The sequence below is a fragment of the Larimichthys crocea genome, chromosome IV (genome assembly GCF_000972845.2).
Source record: "Larimichthys crocea isolate SSNF chromosome IV, L_crocea_2.0, whole genome shotgun sequence".
Classification (NCBI taxonomy): Eukaryota; Metazoa; Chordata; class Actinopteri; family Sciaenidae; genus Larimichthys; species Larimichthys crocea.
In genome coordinates, this window is record NC_040014.1 from 5,932,502 (window position 1) to 5,956,430 (window position 23,929).

The following is a 23,929-nucleotide window of genomic DNA, read 5'->3' on the forward strand; positions in this document are numbered from 1 at the left end:
TTTTTTTTTTTTTTTTAAAGGAAAATAGCTTTCATAAGGTGCTCGTCTCAGTTGTATACATCATTATGAATAGAATATATTTATGTGTTAAACTTGTGGTCTGACAAAATAAGCAGTTTTAAGTAACCGGGGGTAGGTTATTATAAATGTGTGATAATATTTCTGGGTATATCTGAAGTAATGATATTCTTGACAATATGACAAAATACTGAAACATATTTTATTTTTAAAATACAGTCCGGGACAGCAAATGGAGGTAACTGGTAACTGCTTGGCTAGTTACCACCCTTACCGTAGCAACAAATACAGTAAATTAAAATAAATCGGAGAGTTGAGGTGGAGCAACTGGAGGACATCGGAGGGAAAACCAGAACCAGTTACAAAGTAAATGGTAAATGGACCGTACTTATATAACGCCTTTCTAGTCTTCCAACCACTCAAAGCGCTTTACAGTACGTATCTCATTCACCCATTCATACACTGATGGCATTAGTTGCCATGCAAGATGTCAACTGCTCATCAGTTTGAGGAGCTAACCATTCATACACATTCATACACTGATGGCACAGCCTTCAGGAGCAATTTGGGGTTCAGTATCTTGCCCAAGGACACTTCAACATGCAGACTGGAGGGATCGAACCGCCGCTCATCTGATTAGTGGACGACCCGCTCTACCTCCAAGACACAGCTGCCCTAGAAATAGTGCAGGAACACACACGTGGCCTCTTAATGAGGTCAGTATCTATGCCACAACACTGTGGATGTGGATGCCTTTTCTGACATTTTGTGTGTGTGTGTGTGTGTCTGTCTGTGTGTGTGTGTGTGTGTGTGTGTGTGTGTGTGTCTGTGTGTAGGAAGCAGAGGCTTTGGTGTCAGCAGTGCTCCCTGCTGACAAATCTGCAGCAGCTCCAGAGATAGCCGTCTATCTGAAAGAGTCAGTGGGGAACTCCACCAGGATAGACTATGGAACAGGTAATGTGCTGTGTGTCTCTGTGATACTGTAGTTCTGTACAAAGCCTCCTGCCTCTCTTCCTCCTTGCTCCTGTCAGTTCTCCACTCTTTGCTGTCATGCTATATGTCATATTTTATTGCATTTAGCAATTCTTTGCTATTGTGAACATTTTCAGAATATACTTTGTGAAACATTGTGAGATGATGTTATTTATGGATTATTGTGTGGTTTAACTGGTCCAGACCACTTGAGATCAAATTGAGCTGTATGTGGTCTCTGAACTAAAATAAGTTTTGATCTATCTAATCCCAGCCTTGCAGTTTACAGGCTTTCTGCAGACTACAGATATAAAGCACACAGTTATTTGGCCATAGGGAGGCGCAATGATGCACTGTAACTCCATTATTGTATAGAACTTAGGCTTGATTCAGAGGCAGCTGGGGATTAGTCCTACGACAATGGAGCCAAGCGACTTTGAGAGTTCAGCTAAATGAACTACTAGTGGATTTAAAATGTTTTAAATAGTAACGCGTTGTCAAATTTTGTGTAAATACACTAAAACCAATGTTGTAATAATGTATATAGTGCAGCCCACTGCAAAGAGTCAAAATCGAATATTGATGCTATGGAGCTTAAAGTTCATCAGTCACGTCAGTAATAGAAATATACAAACTACAAGTAACATAACTACTTTTAATTTGTTCCTCATATCCAAAAAGGACCTGTAGCAACCGATAATGTAATAAAGTAATAATATAATGTAATACTCGCCAATAACGTAATCATTTTGGCCATTTAAAATGTAATGAAGCCAATAATGCAATAAGTTATCACGTTATTGGCGTAGCATTAGAAAAATCCATTGAAAAAAGGGTACGTACTCTGCAGCAGTCTCTCTCCTTAATTGTGGCTGTAAGAGACAATTTGAGAATTATTTGTTGTACAAAATCTTTATTTAGAATATTGTTTATTTGCTTAGATATGTAAATTCATAATTTCATGTATGGAGGAATATTATTTAACTCATCACTGTGAAGTGTATGTGGAATGTGCAGGATGAGAACAGTGGTCATGTGACCTACATGTGTTTGCTCAGTGTTAGATGAAAAAGTCTAATCAGTCTAGTCATTACTAAGTTATTACATTGTTAGTTGCTACAAGGCTGTTTGGTGAAGTAAAGTGAAGCAGAGATGGAGCACACACAGATCCTGTTCACATGTAAAGATCTTTAATGTAATCAAAGTGTTTTTCTCTTCTCAGGTCATGAAGCTGCGTTTGCCGCCTTCCTCTGCTGCCTCTGTAAGATCGGAGCTCTCAGGGTGGATGATCAGCTGGCTATCGTCTTTAGGGTTTTTAACAGGTGAGCTGATACTGCAGCTGCTTCACGTCCAGCAGAACTATAACTATATAACCATTCACTACAGTGCACTTTACTGACTGTCTGAATTCACTGTGACATTTATCTACTGTACACTGTGCTCCAAATGCAACGCATCTCATTTTGTACAACTGTGCACGATCAGTGCTACTCGTTATGGACACTGTTCACTCTGATTATTTATGAAATTTCTGATTATAAATTGATTGGTCTGCTGTTGAATTCACTGCTATAGTGAGTCAGACCATCTGGTTATTTTATGTAAACACTGAGTTGGATTTTTCCATAATGATATAGAGTAAGTATATCATTGATGTCATTTGACTGTACATTTTTTCTTTCCCACAGTGTAGCAAGTACATTGATCATTGTTTATTCTGACCCTGCTACAACACCCTGTCATGTGTGTGTTTGTGTGCGTGTGTGTTGTTTGGTTTTGCAGGTATCTGTCAGTGATGCGGAAGCTGCAGAGATACTACAGAATGGAACCAGCTGGAAGCCAAGGAGTGTGGGGACTGGATGACTTCCAGTTTCTGCCCTTCATCTGGGGAAGCTCCCAGTTTATAGGTAAGAGCGTGGCTACGTCAGTTCAGTAAGAACTGCAGAAATTAAACATGACAATAAGAGTAAACCTGGGGTTGCAAAATTCTGGGAATCTTTAAAGTTGGAAACTTTCCATGGGAATTTATGGAAGTACACGGAAATAACCGGGGAATTTACTAAACTGAAGGTTGGCCCTTAACAGGGAACTTAAATATAGTTGTGGAAAATATATTTTATCACAATCTTGAATAACAACCAGACTTCATGCAGGTACACTTGAATATCTGCTATTCCTCAATCACATGCACATAGCACACTGCTTACTGCAGGGCTATTGAGGCCACGCCCCCTACCTGCACAGGTGATTTCTGTACCTGGACCACACTTTGGAGCCCAGAGAACACAGAGACTACTGAAGACACACATTTGAGCTTGTGGACTACATTATATTGTTCAATAAAATAATTCAAACTTGATAAAGTCCTACTTACAAATAAATAAGTTGAAATGTTTTTTAATTGTTTTATTTTGCAGACAGAAGCTGTTATTGGAATCGGAAAAACTCTAGACCGTACTCTTTATAATATTATGTACAGAGATCCAACAGTTCCACCATGAGCAAGCACTTCCTTTAAACTTCCTTTAAGAAGCAGAAACCTGTCTCATCTGCTACAATAATAATATTAATAATAATAATAATGATGATGATAATTTTCATTTTTAGTTCTGGTCCATTTTTCATTCACACTGACTTTCCCAAACAAGCCATGATGAGTAAACATGAAGTCATACAGACTGACCGTTATTGATTGGATAGCTTCTGTGATGTCATCCTGCATCATCGGCTCTACCCGGACCCATGAGGGAAAATGGGCTCACACAGCAACATTACCGAGCCTTGTGTGTTTACCTTTCTTCTCTGGTGGCACAAAGAAATAAGTTGAGCTCACAATTATGAGCACTGACTGGACTGGAGCTTATTGATCAAGTATGAATAGTGAAAAAGAGACAGAAGCAGGACAACAAAAGAAGAACGTTGGACCACATTGTTACAGACACTCGCTACGTTTCACTCCCTGTTTTTCAGGAAACTGTTAAAATAGACAGAATAAGCCCCGAGCTGGGTTGAATCACCGCACTCGGGTGGTGATGCACATGCGGGTTACTATGGTTACCAAATGATCTTGGAAAAAAATATGCTATATATTGCTTATGACTCAACTCAGCAGATGGATTTAATTGTAGTTTAGCTTCTAAATTTATGTTATAATAACATGATCATCACAAACTTATGTGGTTGGTCTTCTTTGTTTTGAAGCCAGCCTAAATGATCAATGATGACTTCATGTCAACTCCACCACACAGCTCAGGTGTGAAGCACCTTTAGAAGTATCTGTCTAAGGATCTTCTGTTCCATATAGGTTGATAGGAAGGTATTAAGATGTGAAATATTCAAAACAATAATTCTTAAAGTAAAAATCCAGTCTAAAACAAACAGTGATTATTAGAGGTTCAGACCATGTGACACATTGCAGGAGCATAAGAAGCACAGGTGTGACTGACATTAACGATGCTCTGATCTATTGATCACTGTCATGACAGTGACAGTGAGTCGGCACGAGCAGCACCAGGACCCTGAATCTTAAGCAGCTAAATGGAATTCAGCCATCATTTCATGTCATGTCATTATTCACCCCTGTGCTGTTCCTGCTGTCACCTGTCAAACAGACGACTGACTGAAGGTTCTGTTCCTCCTCTGTAGTGGTTTAAAAAAAAAAAAAAAGAGTCCACATCCTGTGTGTCTCTCCACAGTGCTCTGAGGTGAGGTGGATGGCGCTTCATGGGAAGGTGAATGCTGACACCTGGTGGTGACTGTGTGCACTTACAGCTCTTTGCCCCCACAGATCACCCAACACTGGAGCCTCGGCACTTTATCGACGAGAAGGTGGTGAACGAGCATCACCAGGACTACATGTTTCTGGACTGCATAAAGTTCATCAATGAGGTGGGAGTGGAAACTAACTTTTGTACACTGCATAAAATGATTTAGTTACTGTGAATGAACTGAAGGTACAGCGTCGTGGTCAAAATAACAAGAACACAGAGGAGTTCATGAAGTATGTGCACACAGACACATCTGAGTAGTGTTCATACCGTATCTACTTTGATTACTAACATTCCAGTCTGTCACTGTTATAGACAACATACAATATCACAGATGTTTTTCCATTATTTAAGTTTTTTCTTAAAGAAAAAATAGACACCACCATACCATATAATATGAAGCTTCAGTACTTTTATTCTTTCGACTCCTCAAAAAGTAATCGCACCAACAAAAGTCGACGCACAGAATAAAACGATGCACATTCAAAAATACATTCGCAGTATAAAGTCCCAATAAAATATAATAAGTCCAGGCCAGCTTCTCTATTGAATTTAACACACAGTAATGCTTCTCATGTTGTCTGAATGGTGTGGTGTATTATATTATATATTATATAACAAATGCCTTACAACCAAATGATCAGTGGAAGGTTTTAGCATATTTCTGTTCATTGTTTTGTAGCATTTCAATGATTAGTCAATTACTTGATGCTAATCAGTCGTTTTAAGTCCTTTCTTATGAGTCAGCATTTGTCTTCAAATAATGGATTAACTGAGAAAATGATTAATAGTAAAAAGTAAACGTGGCATCAGATGGCTGTTTCCATGGTTACCAAATGATTAAAAATGGGTTATGTATGATCACCATCAGCACGTGGATTTATCTATTTTTATTTCTAGTTTAGCTTTTGAATTTCTGCTAGAATCACACACGTCGTCATTGTTTACTTTTGCACCACAACAGCCTAAATGGTTGATGGTGAGTTTATGTGAACGGCACCAAGCAGGCATGATGACACAGATACACTTAGCAGCAAGCTGGTGAACATGGTGGAGTCATTCAGGAGCTGGTGGAGACCAAAAAAGAGCCAATAGAGGATGAATACAGGGAGAAGAATACAGCTGAGAAAAAAAAGAGAGATACTTTTCTAGATTTAATTCATGTTTCTCTGGAACAACTGTTGCCAGTGACCTCTGATGGTGTTACTTTTTTTGTAATTAGATTAAACTTTTAGAATCTCAAAATATCAAGTGGAAACTTTCTGAATTAAGAAAAAAAAAAGTCATACAAATGTTGTGAAAAACTTAATTTGCCTTTATTTCCGGCTGTATCAGCCGTAAACTGATGCAGAGTGCTGCAAAACATCTTTAAATGTATTTAAACTTCTGTTTGTACTCCCTGTATCCTGTCAGTGTTGACTTTTAGATGACTTACCCACAGGGTGTTTAAAATAATGACATATTAATATATAGTCAGTGTGTATATACAGTACTACGTGTACTTGTATTAACATTGGACTGATTTTAGACCACAGCTGAATGTGGTTTTGTCCAGGAAAAGGAAGACGGCGGGGAAGGCAGATGGATTGTATTGGGAGAGTGCCAGAGCAGGAACCGTGCGCTTTGTTTTTGGTTTTTGGAGGAAAAGGAGGGGTAGGGAAGTAGAGGAGGGTGTTGGTGGAGCAGCTACATCCCTTTCCTCCTTCCTACTCAGAAGCACCACCTCCTTCCCTCCTTTTCCTCCTCCTCCACCTTCTCCTGCTTGACCTCTCCCTCCTCCTCTCGGTCATGAAAGGATGCTGTCGTTGTGTCAAGGCCTCCTTGGTTCTCCTCATCTGTATTTTTTGTGACTTTGTCTTTTACATTTCCACTTTTGTTGATTTTGTTTAACTCAGTTTTAGAGCTGAAACAGACATTTAAACATTTAGTCGATCAATCAGTCAATCATCATTTAGTGCTCTGGGTCTTTTTGTCTAAGCAAAATTGACAAACTTTCTCTGTTGCAGCTTCTCCAATTTGAGGATTTGGTGCCTTTGTCTGTTTGATATCACTGTAAACTGAATATCTTTGGGTCAGCTCAAAAGAAGACATTTGAAAACAGTCCTGACATTTTCTAAACTACAATGAAACAAGAAAATAATCCAACCAATCAGTCATGAGACTAATCCTTGCAGCTCTGCTGTGTTTTGTTTCCGTTTACTCTCCCTTATGTTTTTGTAAAGTTCAAATAAAATCTAGGTTAGCATCTTCTCCCAGAAAATGTGCTTTTCAGTGCACTGTCTTGTGAAACTGGTCATCAGACTTCTGGTGGGCTGTTTGATTCTCAAACACCTTCAGTTTGATGCTTTCTCTGTGACATACAGGCTTGCACCAGAGTCAACAACCACTGTGCCCAAGTTCTGCAATTCAATCAGTTTGGAAAAAAAATTATATGATCATTTGAAAATTTTATGCATTCTCAAAACCGACCTTTGGTTAAAAAGAGATTTTTTTTTTTTAAGCTAACACTAGTACAGTTGAAACCAGCATTCATTTGATAGGCAGGGAGCTGATCACATGATAGCACTGACTTGAGGTAGGTGTGTGAGGAGTCCTCCCAGCATGCTTCAGAAGAATGGACTCATGGATTTAAGTCATGTTTCATTTGTCTACGTGCGTTGTTACAAGTTATAGTCTTCTACATTGTGCTCCACTGTCTCCACACTTCCTCTATTGTCATACAGATAGTGTAACAGGGAAAACAGTTAGACTGTGAGCGATGTGGTGTTCACAATTGGTTACTTGAAGGTTAGTAGTCAGTCTGATTTTAAAACATTTACCTAGAGTAAAAATGCACACCGAGTTCAAAATGATAAGGAGACAGTTTCGTTTCAAGTCTGACTTGTTTAGCTGTTGTCGGGCTGTAGACGTCATCATCTTTGATGGGGTGTTTCCTTGAGCTTTACGTTGTTGTGCTGTTGAAGATGTTTCAGGAGGACGTGCTTTTTGCATTGTAAAGTCTGAGTAACATCATTGCTACCTGCACAAGTTTTCATTTGACTATGACGTTCTTGTCATTTTTCTTTCTTACAAAATCTTAAAAAAGCTGCTGAATGTAAGCGTGTCATCTTCCAAGCTAACTTGCTGCTCAGTGACATGCACACTTCAACAGTAGCGTAGATAAATCTGCACATGTGATTCGATTGTTGGATTTTAAATCAGTCTCCGAGTGACAAAAGTTAGATTGTGATGAATTTTTATTCATTTTATTAGTAATTTATCACGCTACTTACTGGTGAAAGTAATATTATCGTTCTTTATACGTTACTAACAATCACTGATGGGGACACTAAAGTTGGCTCCAGTATGTAAGATAATTCTGATGTTGATTTAACTGTAGGTAACCATAGCAACAATACTGAGGCTTAATAGTTAACCAGATAACCCGCACTGGTGACCTGACTGTGGTCTAAAGTGATTACAGAAACATAATAAATATACAGTATATATGTATCAGTCCTGACTCGCGGCTTGTTTTCCCTCTTTTGTTTACCGTTGCTCAGAAAGGCCTGTGAGCATGCAACACTCCATATGTATGCCAAAGTATTTCTCTCCGATTCACACACATGTGGATACTTCAAACTCATGTTCTTTTTTTAATTCACACACAAAGCTCCAGTGTGTGTGTCTGTGTGTGTGTCTGTGTGTGTGTCTGTGTGTGTGTCTGTGCGCGTGCGTGCGTGGTCCTAAACATGAGTCACTTCCTTCCCCACATGCTGCTGTGAATCACTCCTTCCTCCAGGGAATACGGGCTGTCTCCACCCCCCTTTTTCCTCCCTCTTCCATGCCCTTCCCCCATGTGTTCTCATGCGAGGCCCTGGAAAGTGTCTCGAACAGTGTGAGGAGGGGTGGATGGGGGGATGGAAAAAGGAGGGGGTTGTTAGATTGATGCCCCAGGGTCTGGGTTTGGGTTCCTCTGCCTCTTGGGAGAAAATGGTGGGAAAACGGTCTATAGTCCTTCCTTCATTCATACATTTATGAATTCATAGGTTTGTTTTTGTCAGTCGTACTTGTCACAGTGACAGTTTACCTATTGTTCTTCAGTGTACTCTGACTGTTTGTTGTCTCTCTGTAAGCTAACACACTCACACATTGTTGATTTTATTCATATTATTTAGGTGATTGCTGGAGCAACAATCAGCCTTTTGTTCTGCATGTTCACTCCACTTCATTGATTACATTGCTGAAAGTAGAGGAATCGATGTAATAAGAAAGCAGTGTAACATTTTTTTGTCTGTTGTCACACTCATTCTTCTTGGTCTGCATTTTTCTTTGAGTTTAATTTGAAGTGTGTCATGTTCAGGATGAACCTGAAAATGAAAAGAAAGAAGACAACCCCTTTTTGAAAAATAAAATAATAAAATAAACAACAGGCGCACCATCACAGCATTAGAGGCTCCAGAACTAGATTCAGTGTTTTTATAGGATCGTTTCACAGTTCACACATGCACTTCCAAACATCAACAGAGGGGGCGCTGTTGGGTGCTGGTGAGTGCAGCTGCAGTTCCACTCATTGATTAACCAGCCAGCAGCATCAATAAACTCCCTGCAGTGAATAGACTCTCTTTATTACAAAGTGACATCTATACGTGTAGTTTCTCTTTTGTTGTCTCAAACCTCCAATTTATAGATGTATGTTTCTTTTCTGCCATTAATACTGTCCTCCTAAAACATCTTGTACTCCTGTCTTTCAATATCTACATGAACAATTAAGACAAATATGCAAATTAATTAAGAATCTGCAGAAATGATGCCTCATGCCACTTTATACACCTTATAGCCACCTCTCCATTTAAAGCTGCTCTAATCAACATTTTAATATTATACAGTCGTCCCTCGCTATATCGTGGTTCACTTTTCGCGGACTCGCTGTTTCGCAGATTTTTTTTCAGTGTAATTTTGCATGCTTTTTTTTACAGTGTACTGTACAGTATGAACGCGCATTGTGCTCTGCGTCCTGATTGGCTAAGTGAGAACCGCACGTGTGTTCTGCGTCCTGATTAATTAAGGGAGTACTGTACAAAATGCGTGTAAAAAGGTGTATAAAAGTGTGTGGTTAGGGGTTTTACGGCCTTAAAACATGTATAATAATTGTAAAACTTACTTCGCGGATTCCGTTTACTGCGGGTTATTTTTAGAACGTATCCCCCGTGAAAATGAGGGACCACTGTAATAGGTTAAATGACTCTGTGTGTGATGTAAATGATGTTCCTCATTGTTACAAAGAATTCTAACAAATATGAATTATCAATCAATCAAATATCAAATAATTCTATAGTGGTTTAGTGTCTTTTAGCTCATTGTTTTGGTTTTAAGGTATGACCTATAAATCACCCTTTAAGTTGGTATGGCAAACTTTGTAGAAAACAGTTCACACACATCAATTATTTATTTGGAGTTCCTTTTGTCCGTCTAATATTTTTTATTTTGGCTCTGTTTTGGTCTGCACCCATGTCTGAGAAGAATATCTTAAGCTGCTAGAAGCTAGCAGAATGACAGTGGTGTACAGTACTAATACTTCTCTGTGGGTTTGTCACTACAAGTGACCACTTTCACATGAAGTATTCATGTGATCTATTAATATTAAAATATTGATTGCAGCAGTTTGAAGATCTTCCACAGGACAAAACCAATCCTGAACCTTTTGCACAGAGTTTGGTCTAGCCTCACCCCGGACGGCAGATAAATCAAACAGTGCGTTATCTTTGGATTCCTGTGAGCTCAAGATCTTCCTTTATACACAGTAGGATCTGTTCCTGTACAGGACATATTAACTGTACCCTTCCTTCATTATCACAAGCGCTGCACATCTGACACTCCCCTTCTAAATACTGCTTTTTTTTAATCTACCAAAACCAAATCTGGTGAACGTGGATGTAAAAACCAGCTTCAGTCAGTGTAATTATTTACAATAAATTCTACTGGTGACCCATTTTCACGGTGTAAAACTTCCCCACTATCCATGAATAAGCTCACTATGTTTCCACAATTCATAGCCAAAATATGGCTTTTCTGCCATGAAAATGGGTCATCAATGCAATCCATGTAACTGACTCAACCCAGGCTGACCAAAGCTTCATCACTGAGGAAACCCGAAACCTTTTAAGGCCACTCCAGCCTACAGAGACAGTTTGATTCACTAAAAACTGACCTATCAATTTAATTATGATGTCAAGAGGAGTCAAAGGAAGATTTAAAAGCTTTTCTCTTGTTCCTAAACATGTGTTTCAGTAAAATTAACTGGATTGATGAATTAAAGGGATGAACTATGATTTATATACTATATCGATATTAATCAGAGGTTGAAGTTAGATGGTTATTAACCATCATTTTGTGACTTGAGCTTGTGCTGCACATGTCTACATTTCTCACTTGGCCCTTTTTCTTTGTTCTGTAGATGAAGACGGGTCCGTTTGCTGAACACTCCAACCAGCTGTGGAACATCAGCGCTGTTCCTTCCTGGTCCAAAGTCAACCAGGGCCTGATCAAAATGTACAAAGCAGAGGTACGCCTGCTTCATTCTCTCTTGCTGCCACACTGCAGTCCAGAACTTTAGTGATTTATGAGTTTGTTAACTACTTTGCTGTAGGAGTCTTAAAGCATTGATGTATTATCACTGCTGTAGTCATGACTGACTCAATAAAACGCAAAGAACTTAAATTACTTAAATAGAAAACCAAAACAAACAGATTTGATGTGCATGAATACAAAATGTATCAAGAAATCTTTGTCAGCGTGTGTTTGTGCTCGTTGTTAATTCAAGGGGGTTATTTGTAACAAGTACTGTCTGACACAGTGACACAGATGTATATTCATCCAGTGTGGACTTCAGTGCTCTTTGTTCCGTCTCAGGTCAAAACTGTGGAGATGGTCTTCAAGTTTCACAGCTGTGTTTTGCGCTAATTAGCAAATGTAGTCATGAAAACACACTGCAACCTCAGAAAACATAAAAAGACAAAAGAAATGAAGCAAATGAAGAAAATATCACGTGCGACATTTAAAAAAAAAAAATGCTGTGGATAGAGAAAACGACCACTAAGTTGCCAGAGGACACAAAAAAGTGTAACTTTGTAAAACGTCTGAGCTGAGGTTATTTCTCTTTATCATTACGATGCCTGGCCGTCTGCAGCCCGATACCTCAGGATATTTCTGCTCTGATAATATATCTGTACCTGTGGTACAACAGTAAAGGTTAACAGTAAAGGTTAATATCTGTCATAAACACTAAATCTCCCTAAACACTAGTATTAAAATCATTTCCAAGAATTTTTCCGTGAGGTGAGTCACATAAACATAAGCACATGATATATGCACCAACTACAACAACTACATGAGTCACAAAATGTGCATGTCCATGCATGTTCAGCACTTTTTAGTGTCCCCTGGAAATGCTTCTGTTGTCACTTTGTGTATCTCGGTTTCTAAATGCCGTCCATGCTTCCATGAAGACGTTGTCCCTGATTTGCATGTGTCTTCTGAAGTGGCAGCGCGTTGAGCTCTCTCAGCCACCGTAGCGAAACGAAGACGACGACCGCAGTAAACAGGACATCTGCTAAACATCAACACGTTAGCATGTTAGCATACTGACGTAAGCGTTCAGCTCGAAGCATTCCTGTGAGGAAGTAAAGATTCACAGAGTCGAGTTTAAAATGTAGACACGGCGTGAGGAAAGATTAACAGCATCTTTTGTGATGCTGCAGCTTGAAAGAGTGTTGGGTTTGTTCCTAGTTGGAGGTTTTGGACTGATTGGTCTTGAGACTTTCTTTCAGTTACAGGTTAAAACGTGTTTCTTTTTCATTTGGTATGTGGCACAGCTACACGTAAAGATCTTTTCTTTGCTTCCTCAGTGCTACAGTCACAGTGATTCTTCCTCATGAAGCCTTTGAAATGCACAAATAAGAACCGCGTTAGAAACACTAGGAACAGAAATGGAGCTGTGTAAACTGGATTTCTTGGAAATCCTTCACCCCGATAACTAAAACTGTGTTTTCTTGTTTACATGACAATTAAGAAATCAGGTTAGTGCTGAGAGTCGACTGTGACCGTGTTCGTCATGAGCCGAACGCCAAAACAGACTTCAGATTCTTTGAGTAGTAGAAGAGAGAGGCAGGAAAGGGTTAAGAGAGGAATGGAGAGAATGGAATTGTGTGTGTGTGTGTGTGTGTGTGTGTGTGTGTGTGTGTGTGTGTGTGTGTGTGTGTGTGTGTGTGTGTGTGTGTGTGGTGTGTGTGTGGGGGGTTGGGGGTGGGGTTGGGGGGATGTCTAAACCCGTTCTCCCCGCCTGCATGCCCACATCCTGTGTTTTCCAGAGCAGCCTGTGAGTCTTCCCAAAGAGCTGAGGGGCCAAGCTGTCTGCCTCTCCCTCCCCCTCCTTCCCTCCTCCACCTCCTCCTCTGCGTTCCCTTCATTAAATCCTCCCCTCCCTCTGTCCCGACCTTCCTCCAAGCCTGGAGCAGCCATCAGCAGACTCGCATTCCTCTCTCCCTTTTCCTGGCCCCACACAGGGTTTCGGGCAGAGAGCTGTGCTAGAACTAGAAAGAGTCGAATCCACCATTTTCTGTGTGAGCGAGGAGGTGATACTGAAGTCTGTTTGGAACAGAAACTGAACGCGTGAAATGAAACACGCTCAAGGAAACAATTCTAGATGGATTTGGCCTGTTAGCTCTACTTGAATGGACAGAATTACACAGTATGTCTTGTCCATGCTTGAAAGGAAGATCAGCCACCCAGCTCTCACCTTTACCTTTTAAAGGCCCCTGCTTGTTTTTTGGTGTAGCTCACTGCTCACTAGCAGTCATGTACGAGTGTTTTTCTTCTTCGTCAGGCAGCTATTGGACTCAGTCCATTTCAGTACACTATAAAAAGTCAACTTGCACAGACTTGAAACTTGCTTGAGAGGGGTAATTCATCCCAGTGAACATCATGTCTGATTTATTGTTGTCAAAGACGAGCAAGTTATACGTCTCAACAAGTTCATTTACATACTGAAGGGAAATTTAATGAAATCCAGACTGAGCTTAAAGAAGGCAACACATTGAAAACACTTGTGCTTATTGGTAAATCTCATGAAAAGACAAAATCAACACATTCTGACTTCTGTAGGCTGTAGCTTCTGTAGCTCTCGGCTCCAAACCAATTGGTTCCCACTGAAGAAGTAAATCTAAAGGAAAGTTTCACTGTAGCATTTATTTTATTTTATTTTATTTTATTTTATTTTATTTTATTTTATTTTATTTTATTTAAATATACACTGTAGTTTTTTTTATCAAACATTACCTAAATAAGAGGAAAATATACATGTTGGGGACTATTTTAAGCGGTGGATTAATCCACATTTGGTGCTCTAGTCAGTTTTTGTGGCAGCAGGACGGTGTTTGTGTGATCGAGTCAAAATAAACTAGAGTGTGTGTTCATAGTAATGAAGGAACAATGTAAAGTAATGTAATGAACAAAGTAATGTTAGTCAACAGTGGAGCTCTGTGGCACAGAGGAAGAAGATGTATAAGGCTTTGATACACACACAGTACTTTTTCTATAGATTCCTTTATTGTTGAGTTGGGTCTGTACATGAAATTTAGGTAACCTACAATATGAAAACCTTTTAAATGTTTTATATGAAGAGTATCTGTGACCCTCAGATGATTTTACAAATGTTCATTGATTGAATATCTGCATAGACCGTAGTTCTCTGAGGCATAGTTTTCCACCCCAGTTCAGCCTAGATGATCATGACCGATAGTGTCACTGCACAGACAGACTAAGCACAAGAGTTCAATTCCACTGTGTTCCCCCAGCTCAGCCTCCCAACCCCCACTGCAGACACCCAAACCCCCACCCCTGCTCCCCAAAACTGGATCTGTGTCCATATGCACAAAGGGCCTCTTCTGGGCTGGTCCACAGCCATTTTGAACACGTTCAAAGTCGAAAAGGCCAGCGGGAAGAGTTAACGGCAGGTTAAGGTTTCCCTGAATGCGTAAAGACAAGAACATGTCCCATCACTAAACCTCAAGCAATCACAAATCCCTGTAAATAACTGGACGCTGCCGTTAACAGCAAACACGCTGAAAATACAGAAAGAATGCAGAATGAAAAACACACCAACACCAAAAACAATAGAAAATGCTGCATATTCAGTCAACATAACAGAAGTTCTCCAGGCCTAAATAAAACGGCTTGATTTTCAACCCAAGAGAGAGAGAGAGACCAGACCAGGTTATACAGTCTATGGATCAGACACACCCTCGTCTGGGCTCTGTCTGGTTTGTTTGCTGTTAATGTATTGGTTTTGGATTTTTGTATGTATAAATTGGCATTGTTTCTGAAGCTGCAGCACATTTCTCCTAATTAAAATGTTTTGGGCTGTTGTATTATGTTTTTGCCCTCGTCAGCCATCATACATAGTAACAAAAAATTAGTTAGAAATTGTTACAGGATCAAACTTGGCCCCTATAACTTAAGGAGGACTAAGGGGTTACATCATAGCTTTGTGGAGCTTTGGAGCCAGGGTTAATGTTACGGAGATACCACGTGGAGGTCACGAAAGTTACGATTGGGCAGCTTGTGTTGTCTCCTAGTGAAGAACAACATGCAGGAAATCAAATGGATCAGTAATCACCTCCTTATCAATAACACAGCTGCCATCTTCACGGCAAACCACATGCTAGCCTAACAGATACTAGATTATTTGAACCTAAACTATAGCGTTCTTCTAAACTTAACCTAAGTAGTTGTTGTGCCTTAACCTAACCAAACCATGACTGGTATGCAGTAGGCGTGTCCTGTAGTACTATGTACCCACAGAGTACTAATAGACCTAATACTTAGGGTTTTCAGGCCAATGTCGATAAGCTCATACCAGTCAGTATATCAGCATTGGTTGGTTGACCGGTCTGGCTCTAGAAAGGCAGTGGTCTCTTCTTCAGCAATGAGACAATGAGTTACATGGATGTAACTTCAGGTCTCCATGGTTACTGTGGGGTAAAAAAAATGCCATCAGGTGAAGTCGATGATGAAGAAATAGGAATCTACGTTGTACATACTTTGATGGCTGATCTTCCGTTAACCCTTTGCGTTAAGTATAACCCCAGCAGCAAAACATTCTCAGGTCATAACTGAGTTACAAAAGAATTGTGAGACAATTGATATCTGCTCAGACAGTCTCTTCTTCCTGTAGTGCATGACGCTGACCTCAGGAGTGTGAAGAATTCTGTCTCCAACAGTCTCAAATGCACTGAGTCATAACAGCACACACTTACTGCAAGGACAGTCTTTCCTTGAAGGCATTCGTGGTGTTCTCAGTCGTACACACAGGAAGTGTGAATGAAAAAAAGAGCAGACATGATTGTCAGATTATCTGTTTTGGAAAGTTTAAACTATTTTCTTGCACTACCTGCCTAATTTCCACCAATGTAAAGGAGCCACCAAGCACTTTGTTTGAAGCATGCCGAGGCCTTACCCGTATATCATTTCAAAGCTTCTATTTGCTAATTTCTCTCATGTAGGTAACATGAAAAGTAACAGTCCCTCTCTTTTTCTTCCCTTCCCATTTCCAGTGTTTGGAGAAGTTCCCCGTGATCCAGCACTTCAAATTCGGCAGTCTGCTGTCCATCCAGCCAACGAAGCCTTGACACTCATGCCGTGCGCCCAATGGAAAGACCAAAATCCCGACAGTGTTCCCTTCCTCTGGCATCCTCGCGCAAATAGAAGAGTAGCAAAAATCAAACCATGTGTAGTTTGACACACGCATTCCCACATGTACATGCATGTGGTCATGAAAGCTTGTAGGCCATCCATAACTTTAATGCAGAGCATGTTGTGGATGACCTTTTGTGATTTCGGAGCCTCTCTATATTTTTGTCATTTTATTTATATTTGACTCGGCTCCTTTTTGAGGCGTGGAGAGATTTTTTTATTTTTTTGTTTTAGAAGTGTGCTCATTAAAGTTGAATGCTTCAGATCCTCTTGAGCAATAGGCTCATTCACAGAGTGAATTTGAAATATTTTCATGGTTTTGCTTTTAAGGTCAAATGTTTTAATTTTGTTGCGAATGTACCAGCATTTTAATTGCCCAAGTCATCCCGACATGTAAGTCACATTAATAATTACAGAAGAAATAACTCTCTTTGTGTTTTTTTTCCTAAACTAAATGTCCTGCTCAGAGGGAGCTTCCATAACAGCTCATCCAAAGTGGAATGTAAAGAATTTTTCTCCATAATTTCATGAAAAGTCAGTTTAGGTGAGAATCTTTGCATTAGATTTTAATTTTCCCTCCATAGTGTGTCCTTAACCAGTCACTGTCGATAGTCCCATACATGATACACCCATGTCTCCATCATAGTCCCATCTGACCCCAGTCTGAAGTTAACTGGTTTCCTTTTTTTGGGTTAAGTTATGGTGAACATTGTAAAATGATAAAGCATACCTCAATAAATTCTTGTGTTTGTGCTGTGCAGCTTCCTCCTCAAAATTCTCAACTGAAAGATTGTAGTTTTTTTTACCCCAGATTTGACTCCAAATTAGAGAAATTCGTTTCTCAATTCTTCATGTTTAGTTGGCAAAGATCTTGGCATGTGTTTTTAACTTAATAAAACAAAAGTTATTTGTATCTTATTACATTGACCTGTCCAACTTGATTTAATACATTTCTTCCTTTTCTCATCTTTTACCTGGTGACCCCACCATGTAACTGTTCCATGTTCCATTAAAGCCACTACATGTACAGTTCAAACATCTCCCACTTTGGCGCCTCCCAGTGCTAATATAATAAGACAGCAACACTTGCTGGTAATTTGAAAGGTGTTAAATGATATGACCCATGTGAATAGTCTGCACGTTGTGGCTTTAAGTGAGAAATTGTTTTGTCTTTTTCATCCTCACTTAGCAGCACCACATAAAACAAACAAGCTTCATTTTGGAGTTAACATCAACGTAGGATTTGTGTCATCTAATGGTGTAGTTGATGATTGTGACCCCTTCGCCTCGTCTTCTCATTCCTTGTGTGGAGAAGAAACTACAGTGGCCATCCAGAGTCTGTGTTTAGTTTGTCTGTGCTGGGCGAGCAAAATTCATGGCGGTTCAACATGGCCAACTCTGTGGAAGAGGACCTGAGGCTCATTGTATGGTAGTTAAAATACATCATACACAAAGAGTCTTATTTTCAGGTGATTTTACACGAATGAAATCATGGTTGACAGCATGATATTCCATTTCTGCCATATTTAAATAGAGCACTGCACCTTTAAAACAGACACAGAACATAGAAACAAATGTGATATTTACACTAGACGACACACATTCTTCGAATATGTGAATCATGCAGCCGTTTCAAATCTGTTTTTGCTTCGGCTTCTTGCATAAGGCTCATTGTTTTATTGAAAAAAAAATTGGAATTATTGGAATTGGCTTCTTTGTGACCCAGAGATGAACCAAGCAGTGAGGCAAATGGATTTTGAAATGAGGGAAGAAAGTGCTGAATATTGCATGAGTCAGGACACTGACTACTCCTCCATGTAGAATGATTTTTTTGAAACATCTGTGGTTACCAGGAGAAGGGGAACTCCAAAACAACATGCAACAGTCCCTTTTTTACAAAGTCTTGTAGTAAGGGCTGAGGTGGAATTCCCCTACATGCAGGATGTTGGACTGCAGTGCAGAGAGGAAGAGTGGAGCAGGAACAGCAGTCCAAAGACGAATGAGGGACTCGCTTTAGTGTGCTGAAGGTGTGTCCGTCAGAGTGAAGTCTCCCCAGAGGAGACGCTCTACAGATGAAACAACATCGTATCACGAGGTCCTCCTGCCCATTGACTCAGAGAGAGAGAAAAGCACCGGTGCATTCAAGCTTTTCTTTTCAAGTCACAAAGTCTGACGATCATCGGGTCGTGTTTAGCAGGTCTTTGTGTTCAGTCGGGGGTAAGCCTGTCACATGACCCGGTCCAATGAAAGCCAAGAATAAACTCTGATGTTTGTTCTTGTCAACAGTCTGAACATTTTGCTCAACACGACATGTGGGCAGTTAAACGAGCAGTTTACTCAACATCAGCAAAAAAAAAAGTCCAACAGCATGTTCAAACAAGCAAACTGGTGGACCAGTAATGTGTACTGCTCGGCTGTTGTGAAGTGATATTGACAGCGTTACTAGTTGTCCTTTGTCTTGAAGTGAATCATCACAACTAATAACTTATCACAGATCCCATCTACTGCAAAGATTTACCTCAGGTGTTAGCAAGGAACTGGGAAATGGCCGACTGTGAGTTGATGACGACTGTCTGAATTCACGATTCACAAATGAGCGTGCGTGACGGATCCGAGGGTGCAAATCTGAAAGAAAAAAGGCAGAATTTCTTGGCCTCTTTTGGAGGAATGTTTGGAATGGGACAGCTGCGTCGACCCGTTCCGACATGTCTGGGCTTGAAATGTGGACTTCGATTGAAGCAGTTTCTGAAATGGGATGCAGCTGCAGACTTAAGATGGTGCATAGTGGTGGTGGAAGGCAGCTAGGCACTCATGCTGTGCTTAAGTACAATTTTAGGTGCTTTCATTTATCTGACCGATAGTTAAATGCCAGGGTAAAATTCTACAGAGAAAACATGAAGTTGTTCCCATTTTGTTTGGCGTATGACTTCTTACTTTGGGTCCCTTGTCAGAACGTTGCAGAAGTCTGAGTTGTTGCAGCTCCACTAAAGTGTTTTTTTTTCCTATAACCAGTAATAATAAAATAATGACAATAAAATCACTCACAAGGCCATTTCTCTGCAAAACAAGTACTTTGATTGTAAATGTGTAAGTACATTTAGCTGATAATATGTAATACTGTATTTTTACTTAAGTATGAAAATACATGGCTTTTATTCCTAATGGAGTTTTTATTGTTATTATTATATTGTACTTTTACTTAAAGGACCAGTGTATAGGATTTAGTGGCAGTGTAGTTGGTGATTACAACCACCACGCCTCACGCGAGCTAGTGTGTCTAGTCTGGCCTAGCGTGAAGGAGCAACAACAATAGTCATGGTCCTCTTCCACCATGTTGAACCTCCATGTTTCTACAGTTCAGAACAGACAAACGAAATGGTTCTAGGTCACCATACTTTCACCTTCATTCTAGGAAGGTGAGGCAAGGGGTTGTAATCAGGAACTACAGCGTGAGATTCCACTAGATCCTACACACTGTTCCTTTAAGGACAACATCACAGTTCTTTTTATAGTACCATTGAAGAGAAGCAATATGAGATCCACCACAACATTCAGTCTGCATCTGGAGCAGTTTGGACTGGCTGTACTGACGGAGCTAGTTTAAGTTCAACATTTTAGCACAATCTGACTGAACGGTATGAAAGTCTGGACCAGTGTTAGTAAGACTGTGACCTTATTTGTGTTTATTATGATATGCAAATTACAGCATGTAACTTAGTGTAATCAGGTGATTATTTAATATTTAAATGGGGTGTGGCCTGGTTCTTTTTCATCAGACCAATTTAAGTCTGCACAGGAAGTGTGGTCTATTTTTCATTTTAATTGATGGAATTGGGGTGTGGCCTAGTGTTTTATATATGCAAATCATATTCTAACCAGTGTGATACACAGTGCTATTATGTAAATAGGGGAGTGACCTATATGCACATACGGGCGTGGTCTATTTTTCTTCGTTCCGGTTCTTTCTTAGTGAACCGTGCCATCTTACGGAAGCCGAGAACAGCCATGCTTGCAATTGTTCTTTTTAATGGAATTACCTTAAGATAATGAGATAATAAGCCCATTATCAGGAGACAACAACTTATTATAGATGCACCACTGGTTCAGTTATATTCAACAGCATGAATCTGGACATTTCAGTGATCTCTGCGCTCATTCAGTGAATCTTAGTCTACTCATATAGTTTGTCAGTATTAAGTCATTGACCTTAAAGCTGACATCAGGTGTGATTAAATGAACCACACGCATTCTGAAGTTTGCTATAATAATCCCATGATCTCCAGAAAACTGAATGAATTTTTCCATGAACTCCAGAAATTGGCCGTTTGTTTTCTCAGGATAAAGTAACTCTTGATCCTCAGATAATGGCGTTTAAAATAATCGCAAACATGGCCGTTCTCAGCTTCCGTATCATCATAGCAGAAAACAAAAGTTCTGGATGTGTGGAAACATCACTTTGTCCCATGCGTCGCAGGATAATTTCAGTTTTTCAATTAATTTCAGTTTTCTTCTGATAATTTGACGAGTACAGAAGCTGAGAACAGCCATGCTAGCAATTCTTCCCTCTCACTCTTCTCCCACTTCACACCTCTCCTGAGGACCTCCTCCACCCAGTGGTCCAGCAGTGCTAGCAGTGTGAACCCCAACACTCCCCCCAGTACTCCAAGCTCCCAGCGGGGGCAAAGAGTCCGCTTGTAGAACTGCTAGCTGCAAAGCTAACTAGCTAATGGCAGCTACCGTCAGCAGCAGTTTGCAGTTTCTCCAGTGATATGCTGCCTGTTGTGTTTGGAGTCTGAATCCGACAGGGGGCCATTGGCGCCATCATCACAACCCGGCAACAGCAGAACTGTGAAACAGATTTTTAATGGCTCGCACCACGCCCAAAGCACAAGCTTTGCACAAGCACGCTGAGACGAACGCTTGTATGGTGAACAGAAACAAGGCAGCAAGTTTAAACTGACGTGTTTCTAAATATCCTGAACTGTACAATACAAGTTTACCTTTGTATTTGAACCTTATAAGGGAACCTGACTTGCAAACATGTTTCCAACGTATGATGTGTTGGTCGCAAACAACCCGGTTCAAAGAGTGATGGGAGCCAGCTTCCGCCCGCGAGCCTTTTTGTAGTTGTTGTTGTTTTCTTTGTAGTAAGTAATACGGTGCGCATAGACAGATTATTATTATAAAAGGTATAAGTGGTAAAATGAAGAGCTGTTTGGGAGCTGAAAGAGCCGGGAGTCTTCTTGGAGTCAAATGATCCGGCTCCCTAAAAAAATTGCCAAAGCAGCCACGAGTCATGTTTACAAAGAAGACTAAAAGCTCTTTAATAACAGAGTTTTCACGCGCGTCCTCATCATGCTGGACCTGGTCTACATCAGACCCTGGTCTACATCAGAAGAACCCTCCCTGACCTCCCCTCCCCCCACCTCCCTCGCCCCCAGCAGACCTCTGCGCAACCTGGCTGACCTGTATGATCTCTGCTGCCACAGTCTGCCTCCCCCCTGCCTCTGCACCTATTCCCCACAGTCCACCCCAACCGACCCACCCATCCACCCCCCTTCCTCTGCTGTCACATGTGGCCTCTCCTCCACCACCCCCACAATCACATCACCGCCCCACACACACACACACACACACACACACACGCACACACACACACACACACACTTCATGGCTGCACCTCTGTTGTCTACCCCTCCTCCGCCTCCCAGCACCCCCCACACACACCAAGTCGCCACACTTCCCCCCTCACATCATCCCCACCACCACCTGGTCTTGTCATTTAATGTAGATAAGGTGAGTGATTGGTCAAAGAAATAAGAACAGCTGACTGTTATTGTGTTGTACTTATTTTATTTTATTATTATTATTTTTCATTTTGTGTTTTGAATTTTGTGTATTTGTTATTTGCACATGATATAATATTTTTATTTTAACAGGATCAAACCAAATCAAAACATTAGAAATAGAAATATGTGAGAAAGTATGAAAAAGTAAAAAAAGAAAATGGAAAAGATTTTGATTGTGTGTGTGTGTGTGTGTGTGTGTGTGTGTGTGTGTGTGTGTGTGTGTGCGTGTGTGTTCATGGGTGTCAGTCTTTGTCGATCCAGCTGGAGGAGCTGTGCATACACCATGAAACAAAGCCATTTGTCAGTGCTGGAGAGGACTGAAACGTTTGTTTGTTTGATCTCATCTCTCTGTTTTATCGTAATCTTCATGTCCAAACATTTCAATATAAACATTTCTATCTATTAATGCAGTAGTCAGAAGCTTTCTGCAAATAATCACACATTGAATCCTTCTGCAATACATTTCTGCATAACCACACCAATGCATTGTTCACATTGCCTCATCACTTCCATTACAACCTACCAACTGCAAGTTATTATGGGTAGCGGCAGCTGGAAAAAGCCTGCAGAGCTGGAGGAGCAAATGAGCGGCAGCGATGGATGTGATGTGTTGTGGTGGAGCGATGCCTCACTCTCAGAGGCAGGGGAAAAAAATGAGCCAGCCAGGAAGAGGAGGAGGACGATAGGAAGAGGAGGAGGAGGAGGAGTGAAGGAGGGTGTCGGGGGCTGGTGAGTGGAGAGTTTGAGGGAGGGTCAGCCTGAGGTGGCTCTGCTCTGCATACACAGCCTACTGATATCTTCATTCATTGATTTTAAAGAACACCACCAAGTGGCACAGAGCAGAGATAACAGGACTCTGAAGTTTAGCTGGAGGAGGAAATTCCAGGCTCAGATGAGTCACATGTGGTACAGGTTGGGGGAGTGAAGAACGGGCCTTGTGATGACAGTTAGCAGAGACGGTGTGACAAACCTGATGTTCTTTAGAACGCTGAGTATTTGATGAACAGTTTGACCAAAATGCAGCATCTTTGCAGTATCTGCTTCACACACTGTGAGAGCCCCCAAAACACGCACAGAGAAGGAGACAGCTCTGCAATCAGACAGTCTGAGCCGGAGAGGAGTTTGTCGACTGATTTCAAGAAGCTGCAGTTTGTGGTGAAATTTTGAGAGAGAAAAAATTACTCAAGGTCCACTTACTAGTTTTTTTTCGACCCTTCCATTGTGTCTCGCAGTGGAGTTTGTTCATGGAAATACCTCACACCATAAATACAAATTGTCACCAAGCGTAAAATACTTTATAATATAATGAATGTAATGTATATATGATATGCAAACTCCATTCACTGGTGATGACCATGATATGCAGCTGAAAGTCCAGAAAGAAACATCATTTTCTTTTTTTTTAACAAACTTAAAAAACAAAGAAAGTTTATTTAGTATCATATTATGTTTATGTTGTTAATTATAATGTATTTATTATGTAAAATATTGTTGTAGTTCTTAATAAATCAGTTGAAGGGTATTATTTGCAGTGACATTGAGGATGCAAGTTTTGAAATATAACATCTGGAAACAGCGTGTAGAGAATCTGGA

At 40.4% G+C, this 23,929-nt stretch overlaps 1 protein-coding gene across 1 annotated transcript in view; it reads left to right on the plus strand.

Moving 5' to 3' along the window:
• The window catches only part of ptpa (protein phosphatase 2 phosphatase activator), a 26,576-nt gene extending 9,171 nt beyond the window's left edge, over nucleotides 1-17,405 (plus strand). Inside the window, exons 5-10 of the mRNA XM_019264049.2 lie at nucleotides 855-972; nucleotides 2,213-2,312; nucleotides 2,773-2,897; nucleotides 4,778-4,878; nucleotides 11,194-11,301; nucleotides 16,349-17,405. Of these exons, the coding sequence (XP_019119594.1) occupies nucleotides 855-972; nucleotides 2,213-2,312; nucleotides 2,773-2,897; nucleotides 4,778-4,878; nucleotides 11,194-11,301; nucleotides 16,349-16,423 (627 nt within the window). The 3' untranslated portion in view covers nucleotides 16,424-17,405. The remainder of the gene's footprint in view (nucleotides 1-854; nucleotides 973-2,212; nucleotides 2,313-2,772; nucleotides 2,898-4,777; nucleotides 4,879-11,193; nucleotides 11,302-16,348) is intronic.
• Nucleotides 17,406-23,929: the final 6,524 nt, after the last annotated feature.